The sequence below is a fragment of the Pseudopipra pipra genome, chromosome 2, assembly GCF_036250125.1.
Source record: "Pseudopipra pipra isolate bDixPip1 chromosome 2, bDixPip1.hap1, whole genome shotgun sequence".
NCBI classification, from domain to species: Eukaryota; Metazoa; Chordata; class Aves; order Passeriformes; family Pipridae; genus Pseudopipra; species Pseudopipra pipra.
In genome coordinates this window covers 25178212-25193975 of record NC_087550.1, presented here as the reverse complement: position 1 = coordinate 25193975, position 15764 = coordinate 25178212, and the positions used below count along the sequence as shown (strand labels likewise).

Sequence of the window (15764 nt, the reverse complement as noted above, 5' to 3'; positions counted from 1 at the left end):
CCTCAAAGCTGAAGGAATTCCTATGCCTGGCTTTCCAGTCAAGTCTATGACTTTGTTTTCTTCCATACAGCTTTCCAAATGTGCAGTGCAGCAGAATCAGCGTTACAATGGGGAACTTTTAACTTCTGCATTTACTGACTTTTGTGCCTATGGCTGTATGAAACATTGCATTAAGTACACAGTAGTTTCTAGCACCTAATAAGGAAGGGCTTTCTTACTGTTATTGTTATAGCTAGGGTTGTTATAGTACTGTGGACGGGGAAGCTTGGTCTGACCAAGAGAATGGGGGGTTCTTATGCCTATATAATGGGGAAAAAATAAACATATACTTTGGATCCAGGTCTGGATGTAAATGTTGTGCCTCAGGCTCCTCTCAGCTTTAAGACTGGTTAAGTCTTTGTCTAGTTATGTTGCTGGAGTTCTTTTGAAGCAGATGTCAGGTTTAGTCAGTGTGCAGATCTAGTCAATATTTGAACTTTATAACCCCTCTGTGGGAGTTTATGAGCACTAAACTGTGGGTATGTAGGCTTATATGGAAGTGTGAATGCTTCTCTGATTTTTATCCAAGCCAATCAGACCTTTTGGCACAATTCAGAGAGGCTACAGGCCTAGATTGGGGAGGGGGGAGGTTCCCAGGACCTCATGCTTTACCGCATGCTTTCAATTAGAATGAAATAGCTTCTTTTATTTTTTTTTGAAGGAAAAGAAAAAGCAAGAGAGAGAAACCCTACCTTACTTTCTACAATGTTTCTGTGACTTCAGGGTTAGTCATTGCAAAGGAGCATGGCATGGCACAACCATAGCATATCCTCATGGTCACTTTTCAGGGTCTACTTTTGGTCTGTATTTCTCCCATTGCTGTACCCTTGCCTGCATCTGCAGAGAGCCTCTGCTGTTTTTTTGTGTAACTGTCTCCTCTGTGGTGACTTGTGGAAGTTGTCAGCGTGTATTTATTGGGCATCTTGCCTTGCTTTCTTCTCCTAGTCCCCTATGTGCTGAAGAGCTGTGCGGAGTTCATTGAGACTCATGGCATTGTGGATGGGATCTACCGCCTCTCAGGAGTGACATCCAACATACAAAAGTTGAGGTAAGGGCGGCATATTTGAGTGTCAGAGGAATTCAGTGACACTGCTCAGTACCTTTTCGGTGTTAATCCCTCAGACATAGACTGTGGCCAACAGAGCTCTATACTGATGCAGAAGATAAATTGTCTCTAAAGTTGGTAAAAGGGAAATACAACATTTCGAAGGACAAGCCCATGACAAAGTAAAAAACTCTCTCTCTCTGCATCTATTAATGGGAAAGGCATGGAGGGGCTCAGCACAAATGCTGAGTTGCTCTCTCACTTTAAGAGAAAGCAATATCTTTATATCAGTGTGGAGTCCCCTCATGGGACTATGTTAGGGATAATGGAGACTAGTTGAAACCTCAAGGCCTGAACATGGCAGACAATCTGGGCCAGCCTGCAGAGACATTTCTGCTTTCCAGTTTGTTTTTTCTGTAGCTGTAAAGGAGTACTGAGGGTGGAGTACTGGCCTGCTATGGCTCTTATTCACCCATATTGTTATGTTTCCATATTGTTTCAGACAAGAGTTTGTTTCTGACCAATGCCCGGATCTAACAAGGGAAGTGTACCTTCAGGACATCCACTGCGTGGGGTCACTCTGCAAGCTGTATTTCAGGGAACTGCCCAACCCTCTCCTCACTTATGAGCTCTACAAGAAATTCACGGTGAGACCCTTGGCTGTTCTTGCTCCTCTACAGCCGTGTAGATGTGCTGCAGATTCCTCCATGACAGCTGCTTGGGATTCACTCCAATGTCCTGGCTTCTGGTGCATCTACCCATATAAACACTTCTCAGTGTTCTTCCCTTCTCATCTTGTGTTGGCTCTCTTTCCCTGTCCTTGTTTCTTTTCACCATTTAATGTTTATTTCTCTCAGTTTGTCTGCTGTTTCCTCCCCTTCATCTTCTCATTTTTTCACTGCATTGTTTCCCTGCTGCCTCTCTCCCCACTGTGCACCTCCTCTCAGAATTACAAATGCTCTTTCTTTTCCTCATTACTGTCCATCACTGAGAGTCTTCTGTGTCACCTGGGGCTTGTGATCATAATCACAAGGGTGTGGTTTCCTCATTCCTGTCCCTCCAACTGTCACTGACATTTGCACAAACTGATTTCTCAGCCCATGTGTAAAGCATCAGCTTTTCTGCATCTGTAGCATTTTTTACACAGTTTGTAGGAGTGCAAATGATGACACAGGTTATGCCAGCTATGGCATATCAGGTCAGTCAGGATCACATCATAAATACAAATGGCAGAGGAAAGTGGCAACTGGCCAAGCAGAAATCTTTAACTTTGTTTAAAGAGATTACAATTCAGGGAGTAGTTACTTGATTCTGTAAAACAGCCATAGATTATACGTGGATGGAGTTGGAGCCCAGGAGCAGATAGCAGGGGAGCAGAAAAATAACACCACAATGCCTGAATTTTTTAAGAGTTGGCTAATTTTGATGACAGATAATATTTTATTAAAAAGTGGCACAGCAAGCTATGCTTGTTGTTAAAGTTATCTGCTTCTTACCACTCTAAATCCACTTTCAGTTTTTTATAACATCAACAATTTTAAATCCCATCACTGGGGTTGAAATCTTATGTGTCAAAGGTATGCATTTGCAGCTAAAAGAATTCACCAACTTCTATGGATAACTGGGGTGGAGGGATGGGAATTATTGTATTCTCAGTGTCAGAAACATCCATCCTTTGTTAAGAATTTCTGTCATCCTACTCCTTCCTATTTGCTGGGAGAAGGAGGGGACAGTCTTTGCCAAAAATGTCAGATGTTACAGAGAAGACATTCTGCAAAATCCGGTGTTTCTGTCTGTGTTGCCTCTATCCTGAATTAAACACTTTCAAGTGATGCTGCTATGGCACAGGAGGCACTGAGGGAGATCCACTGGCTCCACACAAGAAGACACTCTCCAAAGAGAATTGCCTGTTGCCCGCTATAGGAAGAGGCAGGCATATCTGTGGATGGGGGAGCTTGCTGTGGGGCAAAGCCAGATGGAACCAGACAAGCAGCAACCTGCTATAAAAAGTCAGGTAGCTATTAGGACACGACTGTACTGGGGAACAAGGGGTGGAAAGTGGCTCGCTGTGCTGCCTGACAGATATGCAATAGTCTTAGGTGTCTTGCTGTTTTGATGCCAAATTTTAAGTAAAACTGGTCTATGTTTCAAGGTGATGTATAGCCAAATTTTCAGGAAAAATTCTGAGCAGATTTGAAAAATTGACCTGTATCCTCAGGATATAAGCATTCTGAGGATATAGGGTAGGATCTCTGGAGATACTCAGGATGAATAGGATCTTGAAAATACAGGGCATTATTCAACCATTCACTGTAACTGATGAGTTTCATTCTTGTTGAAGCTATTTGGCTGGTGTCTTTCTGGCCATCACTACTGATTTATGAAAGAAAAATGCTGTAAAGGAAACATGACGATTTAGATGGAAACTTTTTTAGGAAAGAATGTTTGCTGAAAGGTGCAGTTTTGGAATGATGACTTGCAGATTTTCAGTAGATACATTTGGGAAATAGCTTTATTCAAAAACAAAAGGAAAAACATTTCTGTAACTAAGTGTTTCTTCTACAAATACTTTCTAAAGGAAATGTTTCAACATTATATCAATACATCTAACTTACATGTCTTTTAGAAAAGGGTTAAACAGCCCAAAATTTATAATATAATTTCTTTAATGTGTGGTTGAATGTGATGCTTTTGTCAACCTTGAACAATTGTTTTCAAAAATCTTATGCCAACTCTCAAAATGTTATCACTTTGGGCTGACCTAAAGGTTTTTTTTTCATCTCTGGCCTTTCAGTTTGTCCACTCAGCCACAAAATCCATTATTCATGTAATCTACTCAGTATGGATTTATAATTGGTAACCCAGCTGACAGGAAGCACAGTCATACACCAGGAGGAAAGAAAGAAAAAAGACCAATTCCCCAAGGACCAACCACTAGGAGCGTGTGTATGCGTGGGGTGTCTGAATAGGGAACAGTGGCAGCTGTACCTCAGCAAGTGAGTGCTGGTAGGAATAAAGAACACTTGTTAAGCCCAGCCTGACTCAGTCAGAGCTGTCTCTGAGTTGGGATAGGCTGCACTTTGAGTCATCAGAGTGATTCAGAGATTTTTGTCTAAGGAAAGTCAAATTCTTAATGACTAGGGAAGGAGTGGCCATTTGGTCATCACTATGTCACGTTCACAGGTGTGACTTCCCAGTCATGACCTCACTGGCTATCAACATTTGCTGAATGATTGCCATCTTGTGTTCTAATGATGGATGGTTGTTTCTCAGGATAGATAAACTGACTCTTCTTGGCTTGTTCTAGCCTGCACATAGAGGGATCAAGTACTCCCTCAGAGCAAATCAGCTCTAGGAGGCCAAGCCTACTTTCTCTCTGGACTCTATTCCACTTGTTAACCAGGGCTTATGAATCATGCACTCCCAGAGTCACTAGTGGAGTATAAAAAAATCCTAAATTACATAAATTCATACCATGATCAACTAGTGTGTAATAAATGGAATTATTGGTTCTTCCTTGAATTCTGTATTCTGCTACTGTGATCCATAGTTTTGGAGGGAGCCTCAGATTTCAAAGGCACAACTTGTATGAGTCAAAAATGTTGCTCAGAGGTTTGAACAGGTCATGACCTCAGAGAAGTTGGTATTCACTTGCTGTCAAATCATTGGGTCTTTGAGACCTGGAAGTTAAATATGGGAATGAAAATCAGCACTGGAGGAGAAAATATCATGTACAGTCTACTTGAAATCTAATGCTTTAGGTGGGCCAGTTAAATGTTTTATTTCTCTCCGTCTCCATCTTTGGACAAGGCTATTGAAGTAGAAACCTTATACCAAGATCATAAGGGCTCTTCTACATAGGATTTCTAGGCTGATGGTAACAGGCTTTTTTTTAAAAAAAAAAAGAAAAGGAAAAAGACCTGTAGTTATGTGTAAAAAACACTAGAAGGAGTTAACCTACCTTTAATTTGAGCAAAACAAGTACCTCTGCATCTCATATACACCAAACTAGTGAGCGAGCTTGTTTTTCTTTGCCATCACATCTCTGTCCTTGAAACTGGTGATGTTTATTTTGCTGGTCCTTGTACGTGAGAAGTGATCTGCTGGGAAAAGGACAGTGACAAAAACAGAGAGGGTAGCATCATCAGTGTGGATGTTACAAGAAGATGCTTCTTTGGTTGTGGCTGGCAAATTCAGGTTCACAGTGTTTAAGCAACGAGTGGTTGGGGAAGGGTTGTTTCCTTCCTTTCCTTTCCTAGCAGTGCTGACGTCTGTCTGTAGGCACAGATTCTGCTGGCAGTGTGGGTCGCAGCATCTTTCCTTGAACTTGCTCCAAACTCCAGTGGCAGTAGGATAGGCAGGAGGTTCCCAGACAGTCATGCATTGTTTGAACTTTCTGGTGGTTTGTCCTCCCCCAGCACACATATTGAAAGGGAATGGCTGAGCAGATGAATACCAGTGCAGTGAACTCCTAGGAATGCAGACAAAAGTCTATCGTGGCTCTCTAAGCTCTTGGTCTGTAGAGATTTGCTCAAGACCAAGATGTATAGCCTTGATTCTGTCTAACCCTGAGTGTAAGAATTTATTAATCTGCCTGGACAGTGATTTTGCCAAGGCTTCTCCCATCATAAAAGAGTCAAACTCACACAAACAATCCCTATAGCTATCTTCATGTGACAGTCAAAATATTGCTTATTTGAAAAATATGAAACATGTATATCCAAGGTGTTCTCATAACACAGGACTACAGAAACCTGATTGATTTTTAACACAGTTTGGGGAGTGGGGGAATGTATCACTTTTTTTACTTTTTCCATTATTTTCACTTGTCTTGTTCCCTCTCTTTTTATTTCACCCATCACTGCCCAAGTTAAAAAAAGGGAAAAGAATTATAAAAAAAACCCCAAACAAACAAACAAACTCCAATTCCAATCTAAGTCCTTAAATGCCCCTCTCCCCTAAACACTGACCACCTTATCTGAATGTCTGTGGATGATGTACTGAGACCTGAAGTAACAATGCAGGAAATCTCTGCTGTGTTGGGGGCACAAAGCAACCTCTTCTACCAGTTGCTCTGTAAGGTAACAAGAGAGCATTCCCTCTGAGACAGGCTGTCTCATGTGACCCTTTTTAATCCCTTTTCCTTTTCCCCTAAGTCCATTGCCAGGTTGTATTTTTCCCTTGTATCTCTGCAGGAAGCAGTATCACGCTTCCCTGAGGACGAGCAGTTGGCAAGAATTCAAAATGTCATCCAGGAGCTCCCACCATCACATTACAGGTAAGAACGTGTCCCCTGAGGTGCTGAGGATCACTGTGCTGATCCTCACCATCAGGGAATATTGCTTGAAACAGCACTGGTATTCATTTCCAGAAATCAATTCCCCAAAGCTGACTCACCATTTCCAAATCTGACAACAACTTATGTGGCATTTAAATGTCATTGAACAAACTGTTGTTAGAGACAGAACAAGATCTCCTTGCTGCAGTCTGTCATCCTCCTTCCCCAGCTCTGACTGCTAGGGCACCCTTGGTCAGTGTCATAGGTGTGGTAAGGAGAAGATGATCTGCTGGAGGTGCTTGAGCAACAGCTCAGTCTTTGCATAATCCCACTTCCTCTTCCATCTATCTCCCATCTTCTTTGCTCCCATCTTGCTAAGGACAGTTAGGTTCATGCCCCATCCTTGGCAACCCCAGAGCACAGTTGTAGGTGTTCACTGCCATCCCATGTAAATGCTGATGCTGTGTATCCTCTGCCCTGTGGGGTCTGTTGTGCCACTGCAGGCACTGCCTTCCTTGAGAAGGGGACAGAGCTGGGTCTGAGCCTTGCTGTCCCAGTGGGCAGGCACTGATAAGTTGACACATTTTTCTTTCTTTATGTGAAACCACTGCAGAACGCTGGAATACCTGATCAAGCATCTGACTCACCTGGCCTCCTTCAGCAACATGACCAACATGCATACCAGAAACCTGGCCTTGGTGTGGGCTCCAAATCTTCTCAGGTACAGTAGAAAGTCCTCTTGTCCAGAGCACCATGCTGAGCTCCACGGTGAATGCCAGCGCCTGAGCCTGAAGACCCAATCACCTGAGGAAAATGCAAAGACAGGGAAAAGCTGAACAACTAAAGGGAAGAGCAGAGCACAGCAAACAGCTCTTCCAGGTTGAATAATCTAAGGTTTTACTGCCAGCATCCAAGGAAACTTGTGGTTTTGTGTGTTTCTTATTAAAAAGAAGTTGCTATTTGCAAGTTGAGCATAGATTTAAAAACGAGGAGTTAGCTCATCACTGGGGAACGTTAATGACATTTTTCATGGTGCGAGTGCTTCTGCAGCGGAGTGGTGAGAGAGAGCAAGGCTTGGAAGGGAGAGCAACAGGGCAATAATACTGCAGACCTGTGCCCAGATCTGCTTGCCCAAAAGTGAGATGAGCTTGGTGGGCTTAAAATGGCGGCCAGTGTCAGATCTGAGATCACCACCTAGTTTATCATGTTTCTATGCCTGGCACTCTGCTGGGAAGAAGCCTGGATAAGATTCAGGCAGAGGTCTGGCTGATATGTTGTAGAGCTAAGAAGAACAAGAAAAAATAGAGTCTGGGGAAAAAAAAGAAATGTTTTATATGCTGTTGAAATTATCTTCGCTGTCCATCCGATACGCCTGTATTTAGAGGAATGAACTATGCAGGGAGAGTCCAGGACTGCAGCTGGGCAGGAAAGGTGTGATGGCAGAGCTGGTACTGGAAGCCCTGGGCTGGCAAAGGACATTGGCTAGAGAGGTACAGGCCTGAAAAGCATTCTCTAAAGAGTTATCTCACCCTTCTAAATCACAAAACTAGCAGAGCAGGTTCTGAAAAAGAATCAAATGTTGACTCTATTGAATATAATAAAGTGGGCCTTTACTACTGAAACAATTTCGTTCTAGCATCTATCCTTGTCAAAAAAAAATAGTTTTTTTCTCTTTGCAATCTTTCATAAGTACAAGTCCCAGGGAGGAAAAGGAAGGAGCAGGCAATGCAATTGCAGTCTCCTTACAGGGTTATCCTCTTGGCAATGCCCCAAGCTATTATCTAACACACCAGTCATTAACTTTACAAAGGATCCATTGCCCAGAGATAATTTCTTCAGCAACACTTCGGCATGTCAAGATAAGGAATGTTTCTTTGCTGAGAGCAAGAGTGAGAATGTGGGAGTACAGGGGGGCAGAGAAGAGACTACTGGGGCACACGGGAAAGCGTTGAAAAAATTGACGTGGGGAAGACCTGAGCAGGGTTCTAAGGGATTTCACTAAGAGATATTGAAGCACTGAGTAGTAGGATCTAGAGGCAGCATTTGAAAGCTCCTGTGTTGTCTTTCAGGCCCAATTTTGAAATAGCTAAAAGAGGAGAAAGGAGAGACAGGGATGGAGTTTGAGAGTCACAATCTTATCTGTGTTGAAGAATGTAAAAGCCAAATAGGGAAAATAACACAGTCAGGAAAGAAAATAACAGAGGTTGCAAAGAAAACAAGGAAAATAATTTTTAAAAGAGTGAAAAGGCAAAGAGAGGATGAGGGCCTGGGAGGAAAGGAGAACAAGAAGTGCAGCAAGAGTGGGGAAATCATTCATGTTCCAAAGCTTGCAGGAAGAAATCTAGTCTTTCCTTCCCAGGGTCTGTGTGTGGCAATTCTCAGAACTGATACACCTCTTTCCTCATGCAGGTCAAAGGAGATTGAGGCAGTTGGCTGCAATGGGGATGCAGCTTTCCTGGAGGTGCGAGTGCAGCAACTGGTGATTGAGTTCATCCTGAATCACGTTGATCAGATCTTCAACAACAACAGAAAAGCCAGCTCTTCGGAGAACATCGGTAACAACCTCCCTGAGCCACTTCACACTGTCACTTGTCATGTACTCCAGCTCTCCTTTCAACTAATATTTCAAGCATATTAACCCTTACCAGCATCACAGACTCCCCCAAAGACACCCTGCGCCCAATACCTTATTATTCTTGTTCTCTTTGTCCCTATCTTCAACATTTTCTTTTTGAATATTAGCCTCCTTCAGTGTTTTCTCAGGTTGATCCTATGTCATCTTTTGCATGATCTCATCTGGCTTAATTCTTTCCATAAAAAGAAGACCACCTGACAGATTCTCAATCCTGGTCTAAGCTCTCTCTCCAAGTCCATCAGCCACAATCTCAATTCTTCTCTCAGGCTCCCCCAGTTACAATTCCTCATACCAACAATACCTGCCCTCCAGCCACCGTATCCACCCAAGTCAGAGGTCACACTCCCAGGACAAAAGTTAATTTTTTTGTTCCAAAAACTTATGTCTTGTTCCTGATGATGTTTTATGTAAGAGATTTCTTTTTTTCCTCGGACATCAACAGTTTTCTGAGATGCTGATTTTGTTGTTTAGAGAAGGTTTTGTTGGCAAAGGCTGTGAAGTGAGAAGGTTTGGATCCACATTGACCTCAAATAATTTCAGAAATATGCACCTTTCTGTTTTACACACTGTAAAGACTTGTAATACCTTCAGAACTCAGGGAGTATCCACCTTTCTGCTTTCCAGCCTTGTGTCAGCTTGTCCTGCCCATCTTTTCCTTCACATGTGCATATATCCCACGATTCTGGTGTGGTGCCCTGCTCAACTTGTAACACCCCTGCACTGTGGTGAAGTTGTCATTCCTATGCCCTTATTATGCCCTGGCAGAAGGCACGGAGTGAGCAACTGCTCCTGTACTGCCTTAAGCATTGTAGTGAAACACTGGCTAGTAAATTCTAAGACTTCTGGTTGTACTGCAGGTCACAGACCCAAAACCGGCCCAGCTTTGAGAAGTGCTGAACGCTGCTGGCATTTTAATAGCCATATGGAGTCAAGAGAGGAACATACTGATGAACTCGGTTGATTCTTAGTGGGAAAGTGCCCCTTCACCCAGCCCCTCTGCAGAGGCAGGAACTTGCACCCTGCTTCAGCAGTAGGGCTAAGTGCCAGGTGGACTTCAGAGCCTGCGCTTCCTTCACACACCTCGGGGCAGCCTGTTCAGGACAGCACTGTTGCTGGGGTGGCATATGGGAGGTTGGCTCTTCCACTGCCTCTGTAAACAGGCGCTTTCATTTTCCCGGACTGTCAGCCCCACTGTTTCTGTGGCCCTGAAATGGATTAGAAAGTTAAAGTATTGCTGGCTTTTAGAACAATTCCCCTTCCTGGAGCAAGAAAAGGAGAACGATGTGGAAGTGAGAGAAAGAACTAGGCACCACATTTGGATCAGGGACTGAACCGCTCCAATATCGGGTTAGGGTGAGAGTGGGTGGAGGAGGGAGGAGAAAAGGGACCGTGTGAATCCTGGTGGTTTTCAGAGACACCTCTTTCGAACAGAAGTGCCTTTGGCTGGCAAGCATGGCCCCTGCTGGGAATACACTCAGATGGATAACGTTGCTGGGGAGTTGAAAGACTTATCTGAAAAAAAAGCCTTTCTCCCTGCACGTGCCACTCCTTTCCCCCCTCCACAGGAGATGTTCCAGTCAAATAAAGACATGAAATTCTTTCTCTCGTCTCTTCTCACCCCAGGCTGGAATGTATTTTCTTGCTTTTCAGAGAGTGCATCAGTTGTGAAAAGTCTGACCCTCCCCTCAGCCTCCCTGCCAATGAAACTGGTGAGCCTGGAAGAAGCACAGGCACGGAGTCTGTCTGCATCCCACCCTGCTCGGAAGGAGAGGAGAGAGAACAGCTTGCCTGAAATTGTGCCTGTAACTGGGTCCTTCTTCCACACAGTTGTTGACCTCCCCGACAGCAAGTGAGTGTCAAGAGGAGTTGAAGTGCAAATAAAAAAGTGCAGGCTCCCTAGTGTGATTGGGAACGATCCTTTTGTTAGCATGGTACCCCCACACCTGCACACATGAATCTACAACCACCATCAAGAGAAAATTCTGTGCCTTTCTCAAAAGAGGCACAGCTGCTACTGAGAAGTATTGCAGTTACTGGGTTCATAGCTCCACTAGTCCTCATCCCTCCATCAGGGCAGAACTTCATAGGCCTCCTGTGGGAGGAATTAGCTGCCTTTGCAACCTTATGCCAGCTCAGAATTTGGCTAAACACGGGATGAACGTGGAGCAGGTTGGGTCCCAGCTCGCCTACGAGTTCCACCTGCTGGTGGCTGATCCACGGCACGCCTGGTGCCACTGACCTGCTCAGCTTCATCATTCTCCAGGTTCCTCTGCAATTATGGCCAAGTAGTAAGGCTAATTTTCACTCCCAGCATGGAGAGATACTTAGATAGTAGTACCTATGCCAGCTATGTCTATGCCAGGAGAAGAGTCCTATTTCAGCTGAGGTTGCTGCAGTTGTTGGCACAGTGGCCCAGCCTAAGTATTTATCTATCGGTCTATCTAACTGTTAATACATGGCCACTCTGCTGCCAGGTTCTGATAGATTACAGCCTCTGCAGCAGGAGGCTCATTAATCTACTGACCCATAAAGCACCAGAGAAAAGATATTTATTGTCACTCGATATATTAAAGCAAAAAGGAGCCGTCTAACAGAATACTGGCAAGACGATAACCAGCTTAAGACAAAAGGATGTATTGTCCCTCTAGAGTGCCTTTTCCTTTCTCATTTGAAGAGAACAGTCCTATCCCCAAGATATCAATCCTGTTTGTAGGACTGATTTGTACTCTTCTGAGTATTGATCTGAAAGAAAAGTAGAACTATGGGGGTAGAAAGCCCATTATGGAGAGCAAGACAGGGAGATAAGAAAGTTCTTGCTCTGGAAGAGGGGAGATTGAAGGAGGAATCAGAATGGATATGTGAAGGAACTAAAACAGAGCTTCATGCAAAAATATGCATAGGAAAAAAAATGGCTACAGGACTGGCAGTTTCTTTCTGCATAAAACTGTGATTTCTGAAGAGACCCAAGGAAATGATGTTCCACTTCCTCTGACAATACCGAGAAAATTATTTAATTCCCTTAAGCCTCCTCTTATTTGGTTAGTACATTATACTTGCATAAGAATATATAACACCTATGATTAAATTAATGTTGGCTTGAGAAGCATTAATAGCTAGTTTTATTAAGGGATCCTTTTATTTTCATCATAAGATGTGGTCTTTACAAGATAGCTTTTTGCACTGAGCAATTGCACTGGTTCCATCCATTCTCTGGAATTTATCATGCATTGTATCATTAAAACCTGTTAAAAAGGCAATTTTTCTTTGGTGTATTGCATGATAGTCCAAGCCTTGGAAACCTCTTCTTTCTGGACAAAAGCATGGGTGATTGCTCAGTCAATCGCAGTTGCTGTAGCATGATGCCAGACCCAGCTATCCGAAGGTTTAGGTGACTTTCCATCCATGAAATGGTTAAATCAGTAATACAGATAAATCACTTGCAGAGTAATTGCTAGCTATATAACCAAGAAGAGTTGGTTGTATAGCAGCTATGCCTTGCATGCTTTAGAGTTAAATGAGATGTGGGAAGAAAAGAGGGACAGTATTGAGGGGAGACAGCTCAGAGGTCTTTGTGGGATATTAAAAAGATAAAAGTCTCTAGGGTTCAGTAACCTCCTGAGCCTTTTTTCCTTCCAGGAGAAAATTATCCACAAAGTCCAAGAAATGGAAGTCGATATTTAACTTGGGCCGCTCTGGATCAGAATCAAAGTCTAAACTGAGTCGAAATGGGAGTGTCTTTGTAAGGGCACAGAAGCTCTCTGGTAAGAACACACCTTTCAGTGAAGTGTTTCTCTCTGAAGCTTTATCTTGTGATGTTGATAGCATGGGGCAACCTGTATCCACATGCCACTAAGACTTGGGATAGTCTAATGGGGTCATGCTTGTTGTGTGGTTTCACACGTCTCGTTTTCATGTGATGGCAAGAAGCAGCCTTTCAGGAGGATATGCCAGACAGCTACAGTAAATATTTCATTTTGGTACCTAAACAGGTTCCTCTTGTCCAGCTGTCAAGTTTGGGAACTTGGAAATTCTATGTAGGTTTGGATTAGTCCATTCCAGCACAGTCAGCCTCTGTCTCCTGATGTTCCTTACATGGCACTGGGTGAATGGTTGTCCTTTTAGCCTGTCCTTCTGGGTTGTCCTTCCACTAAAGGGCAGTAAGAACCAACTGTGTTCAATGTCTTTGTGAAAAACAAGGTACCAAGAGTTCCTGTGGCTCCTGGCTTTCAGGACTTTGAAGGAAGTCATTGCTTTTGCAGAATTTCCAAGAGAGAAGTTGTCTTTTCTTCTGGCTGTAATCCCAAGTTCTAGCCTCTTTTGAGCTGCAATCTCTTAAACACCGCTTCCTAGAAAATCAAATGACAGTGCCAATTCCCAGTGTTCAGAAATTATGACTCAAGTTCTAAAAATCAGGAACTTGACTTAAAAGTAATCACAGTTTTTAAAGAAAGCATACCCTTTTCTCTGAGTTCATAAAGAAATGTTTTAGGTTTATATGTCCTAGACTTTTTAGTATCTCCAAGTCAAGGAATTTAGTTTTTAAAAGAAGATGAAGATGGAATTTTTATTTATATAATCTCATGACTCCAGGAGCTGGTGTCTGGAGGACCACTACCAAATATTGCAAGACTTAAAATAAAATAGTTAATGTTGGCAACATTACCTACCACCACATATATGACAGTCTCTGTTTGTATAAGAAATTAGTGTGATGCCAAATGCTGGATCCAGCTTCTTTAGCACCCCTGCCTTCCCCAGCTTTTGCATGTACGGATGGCTTTACATAAGGTGCCTATGGTAGACCTCAAAATAGCTCTCTATCCTATTTTGATCATGGGACCACCTTCTCACTTTGATAAGGAATACTCTGTCTCAAAATAGTGCTAACCCAAGGATGCCCAGGAATGACTGGAGCCCAGTGATCGTGAAGGCTGAGCCTTGTTCCAGGAACAGTAATGAGCAACAGAGGGCTGTACATTTCCATGAGCAGGACACATAAATGCAAAACTGTGCACAGAGTTTTAAGCACTGAAGTAGTGCCTTTCAGAAGCAGTACTTTTGCGCTGCCATGTTATATTTGTGTGCTCTCTGCTTACAGCCTAATGTAAGGAAACACACGAAGTTGCTGTTGAAACTAAGCACATGTAACACAGCTTGTGTCCATGCACACAAGCCTGTAAGTCGCACAAAACGCGAGCTCCACAGCTTGAATTCTATTCCTCCTGGAAAGCTGAGCCAGTACTCAAGACATCATGCCATATAAATGTAAAAAGTAGCCAGGACTCCATATAAATGCAAAAAGTAGCTGGAGTTTCTCCTATGCTCCTACAAAAGTTAGAGCCAGAAGCCTTAATTATATAAACAAATGAAGTCCAACAAGCCTGCTCACTTTCTGCTTTACCTACTTTGTGCAACTCTGTAAACAGCAAATTTTGCTCCCAGACATTTTCCAGATCTCCACAGACCCTTTTTGGGCTGTCAGAGACTAGCTTGTCTTCCTTGCCAGCTACATTTCCTCATCTCCCTTTTTCAAAGCAATAATAGCTACAAGCTTCCAAAACCTGTCAGGAACAGACCTGTAGAGTGTCGAGTAACAAATGGCAGCTTGTTTCTGGACAAGCAAGTCCAGCTAGAATGACCAGGAAAATAGGTTTCTTACTGCCCTCATAAATTTCTCCGAGTGCTTGCTGGAGGCAGGGCATGCTCACATCAGCAAAAGAGCCAGGGAGTGCAACATAAAAATAACCCAACATTTGCTATCAGGAATGAGAGGTGAAAGGCATTTATGTCAGTTTAGTTAAAAAGTGCCCCACAACCAATAGCCTGACTCGATCAGGGAGGGCAGTGGAACATAACAGCTTTTGGGATGCTTAACTGCTTCACAGTGGAGATGGTGTTGACTGGCTGGGTTAAGTATAGCTCTCCACATGTCCAGCAGGTGCAAAGCTGTTGTTAGCACTAGCAGATCCCCAGCTGTGCGGACAAGTGTTGTGGGTAATGAGCCACGTGGTGCAGATACATGGGGAGAATGCTTGAAAATGGAAAATTTGATGTCTGCCTGGCACGCCTGTCTATATGTGCGTAGTCTTTGATCTTTATGGGCTGAAGCCTGCAAAGCCACAGGATCTGATACCTGCTTCTAAAACTCTTTTTTCCACAGAAAAAGCAACTATTCGGCCTGCAAAGAGCATGGACTCGTTGTGTTCTCTCCCAGTGGAAGGTGAGACATCAATAGTGTAACAGTGAAGGATTGCAGCTCTGCATTCTCAGCATCATGGATCATAGAATCATACAATGGTTTGGGTTCAAAGGGACCTTAAAGATCTAGTTTCAATCCCCCTACTATGGGCAGGGACACCTATCACTAGATCAGATTTCTCAATGCTCCATCCAACCCGGCCTTGAACGCTTCCAGGGAAAGGGCATCCACAACTTCACTGAACAGCCTGTTCCATTGCCTCGCTGTCCTCAATGGATGCAGCAGTCTGTATCTTTGTCTATCTCACCATGTTGTGTATTTTTGTATGGTGATGTGTGCCCCCAACTTTGTGTGCATGCATTTTTGACCCTTTTCTGTGTCATTTATCTCAGTGCATGCCCCTGAGAGTTACCACTGTGTCTAGCTGCATCTTTATTAGCAGTTGAATAGCTTTGATTTCTTTTTTGGTTATTCTGGGCACAAAATTCCAATTCATAAGTGAAAAGTGCTTGCAATAAGACAAAGCCTGGCATGTGCATAGCCCTAGACTTGGTTGCATCTGGTTAAG

At 43.3% G+C, this 15764-nt stretch overlaps 1 protein-coding gene across 1 annotated transcript in view; it reads left to right on the top strand.

The window, feature by feature from the left end:
* ARHGAP31 (Rho GTPase activating protein 31) overlaps positions 1–15764 on the top strand; it is a 64768-nt gene that overhangs the window by 35440 nt on the left and 13564 nt on the right. Inside the window, exons 2-9 of the mRNA XM_064644412.1 lie at positions 985–1087; positions 1587–1731; positions 6280–6362; positions 6976–7083; positions 8772–8917; positions 10648–10846; positions 12634–12758; positions 15158–15217. Coding sequence (XP_064500482.1) covers positions 985–1087; positions 1587–1731; positions 6280–6362; positions 6976–7083; positions 8772–8917; positions 10648–10846; positions 12634–12758; positions 15158–15217 — 969 coding nt within the window. The remainder of the gene's footprint in view (positions 1–984; positions 1088–1586; positions 1732–6279; positions 6363–6975; positions 7084–8771; positions 8918–10647; positions 10847–12633; positions 12759–15157; positions 15218–15764) is intronic.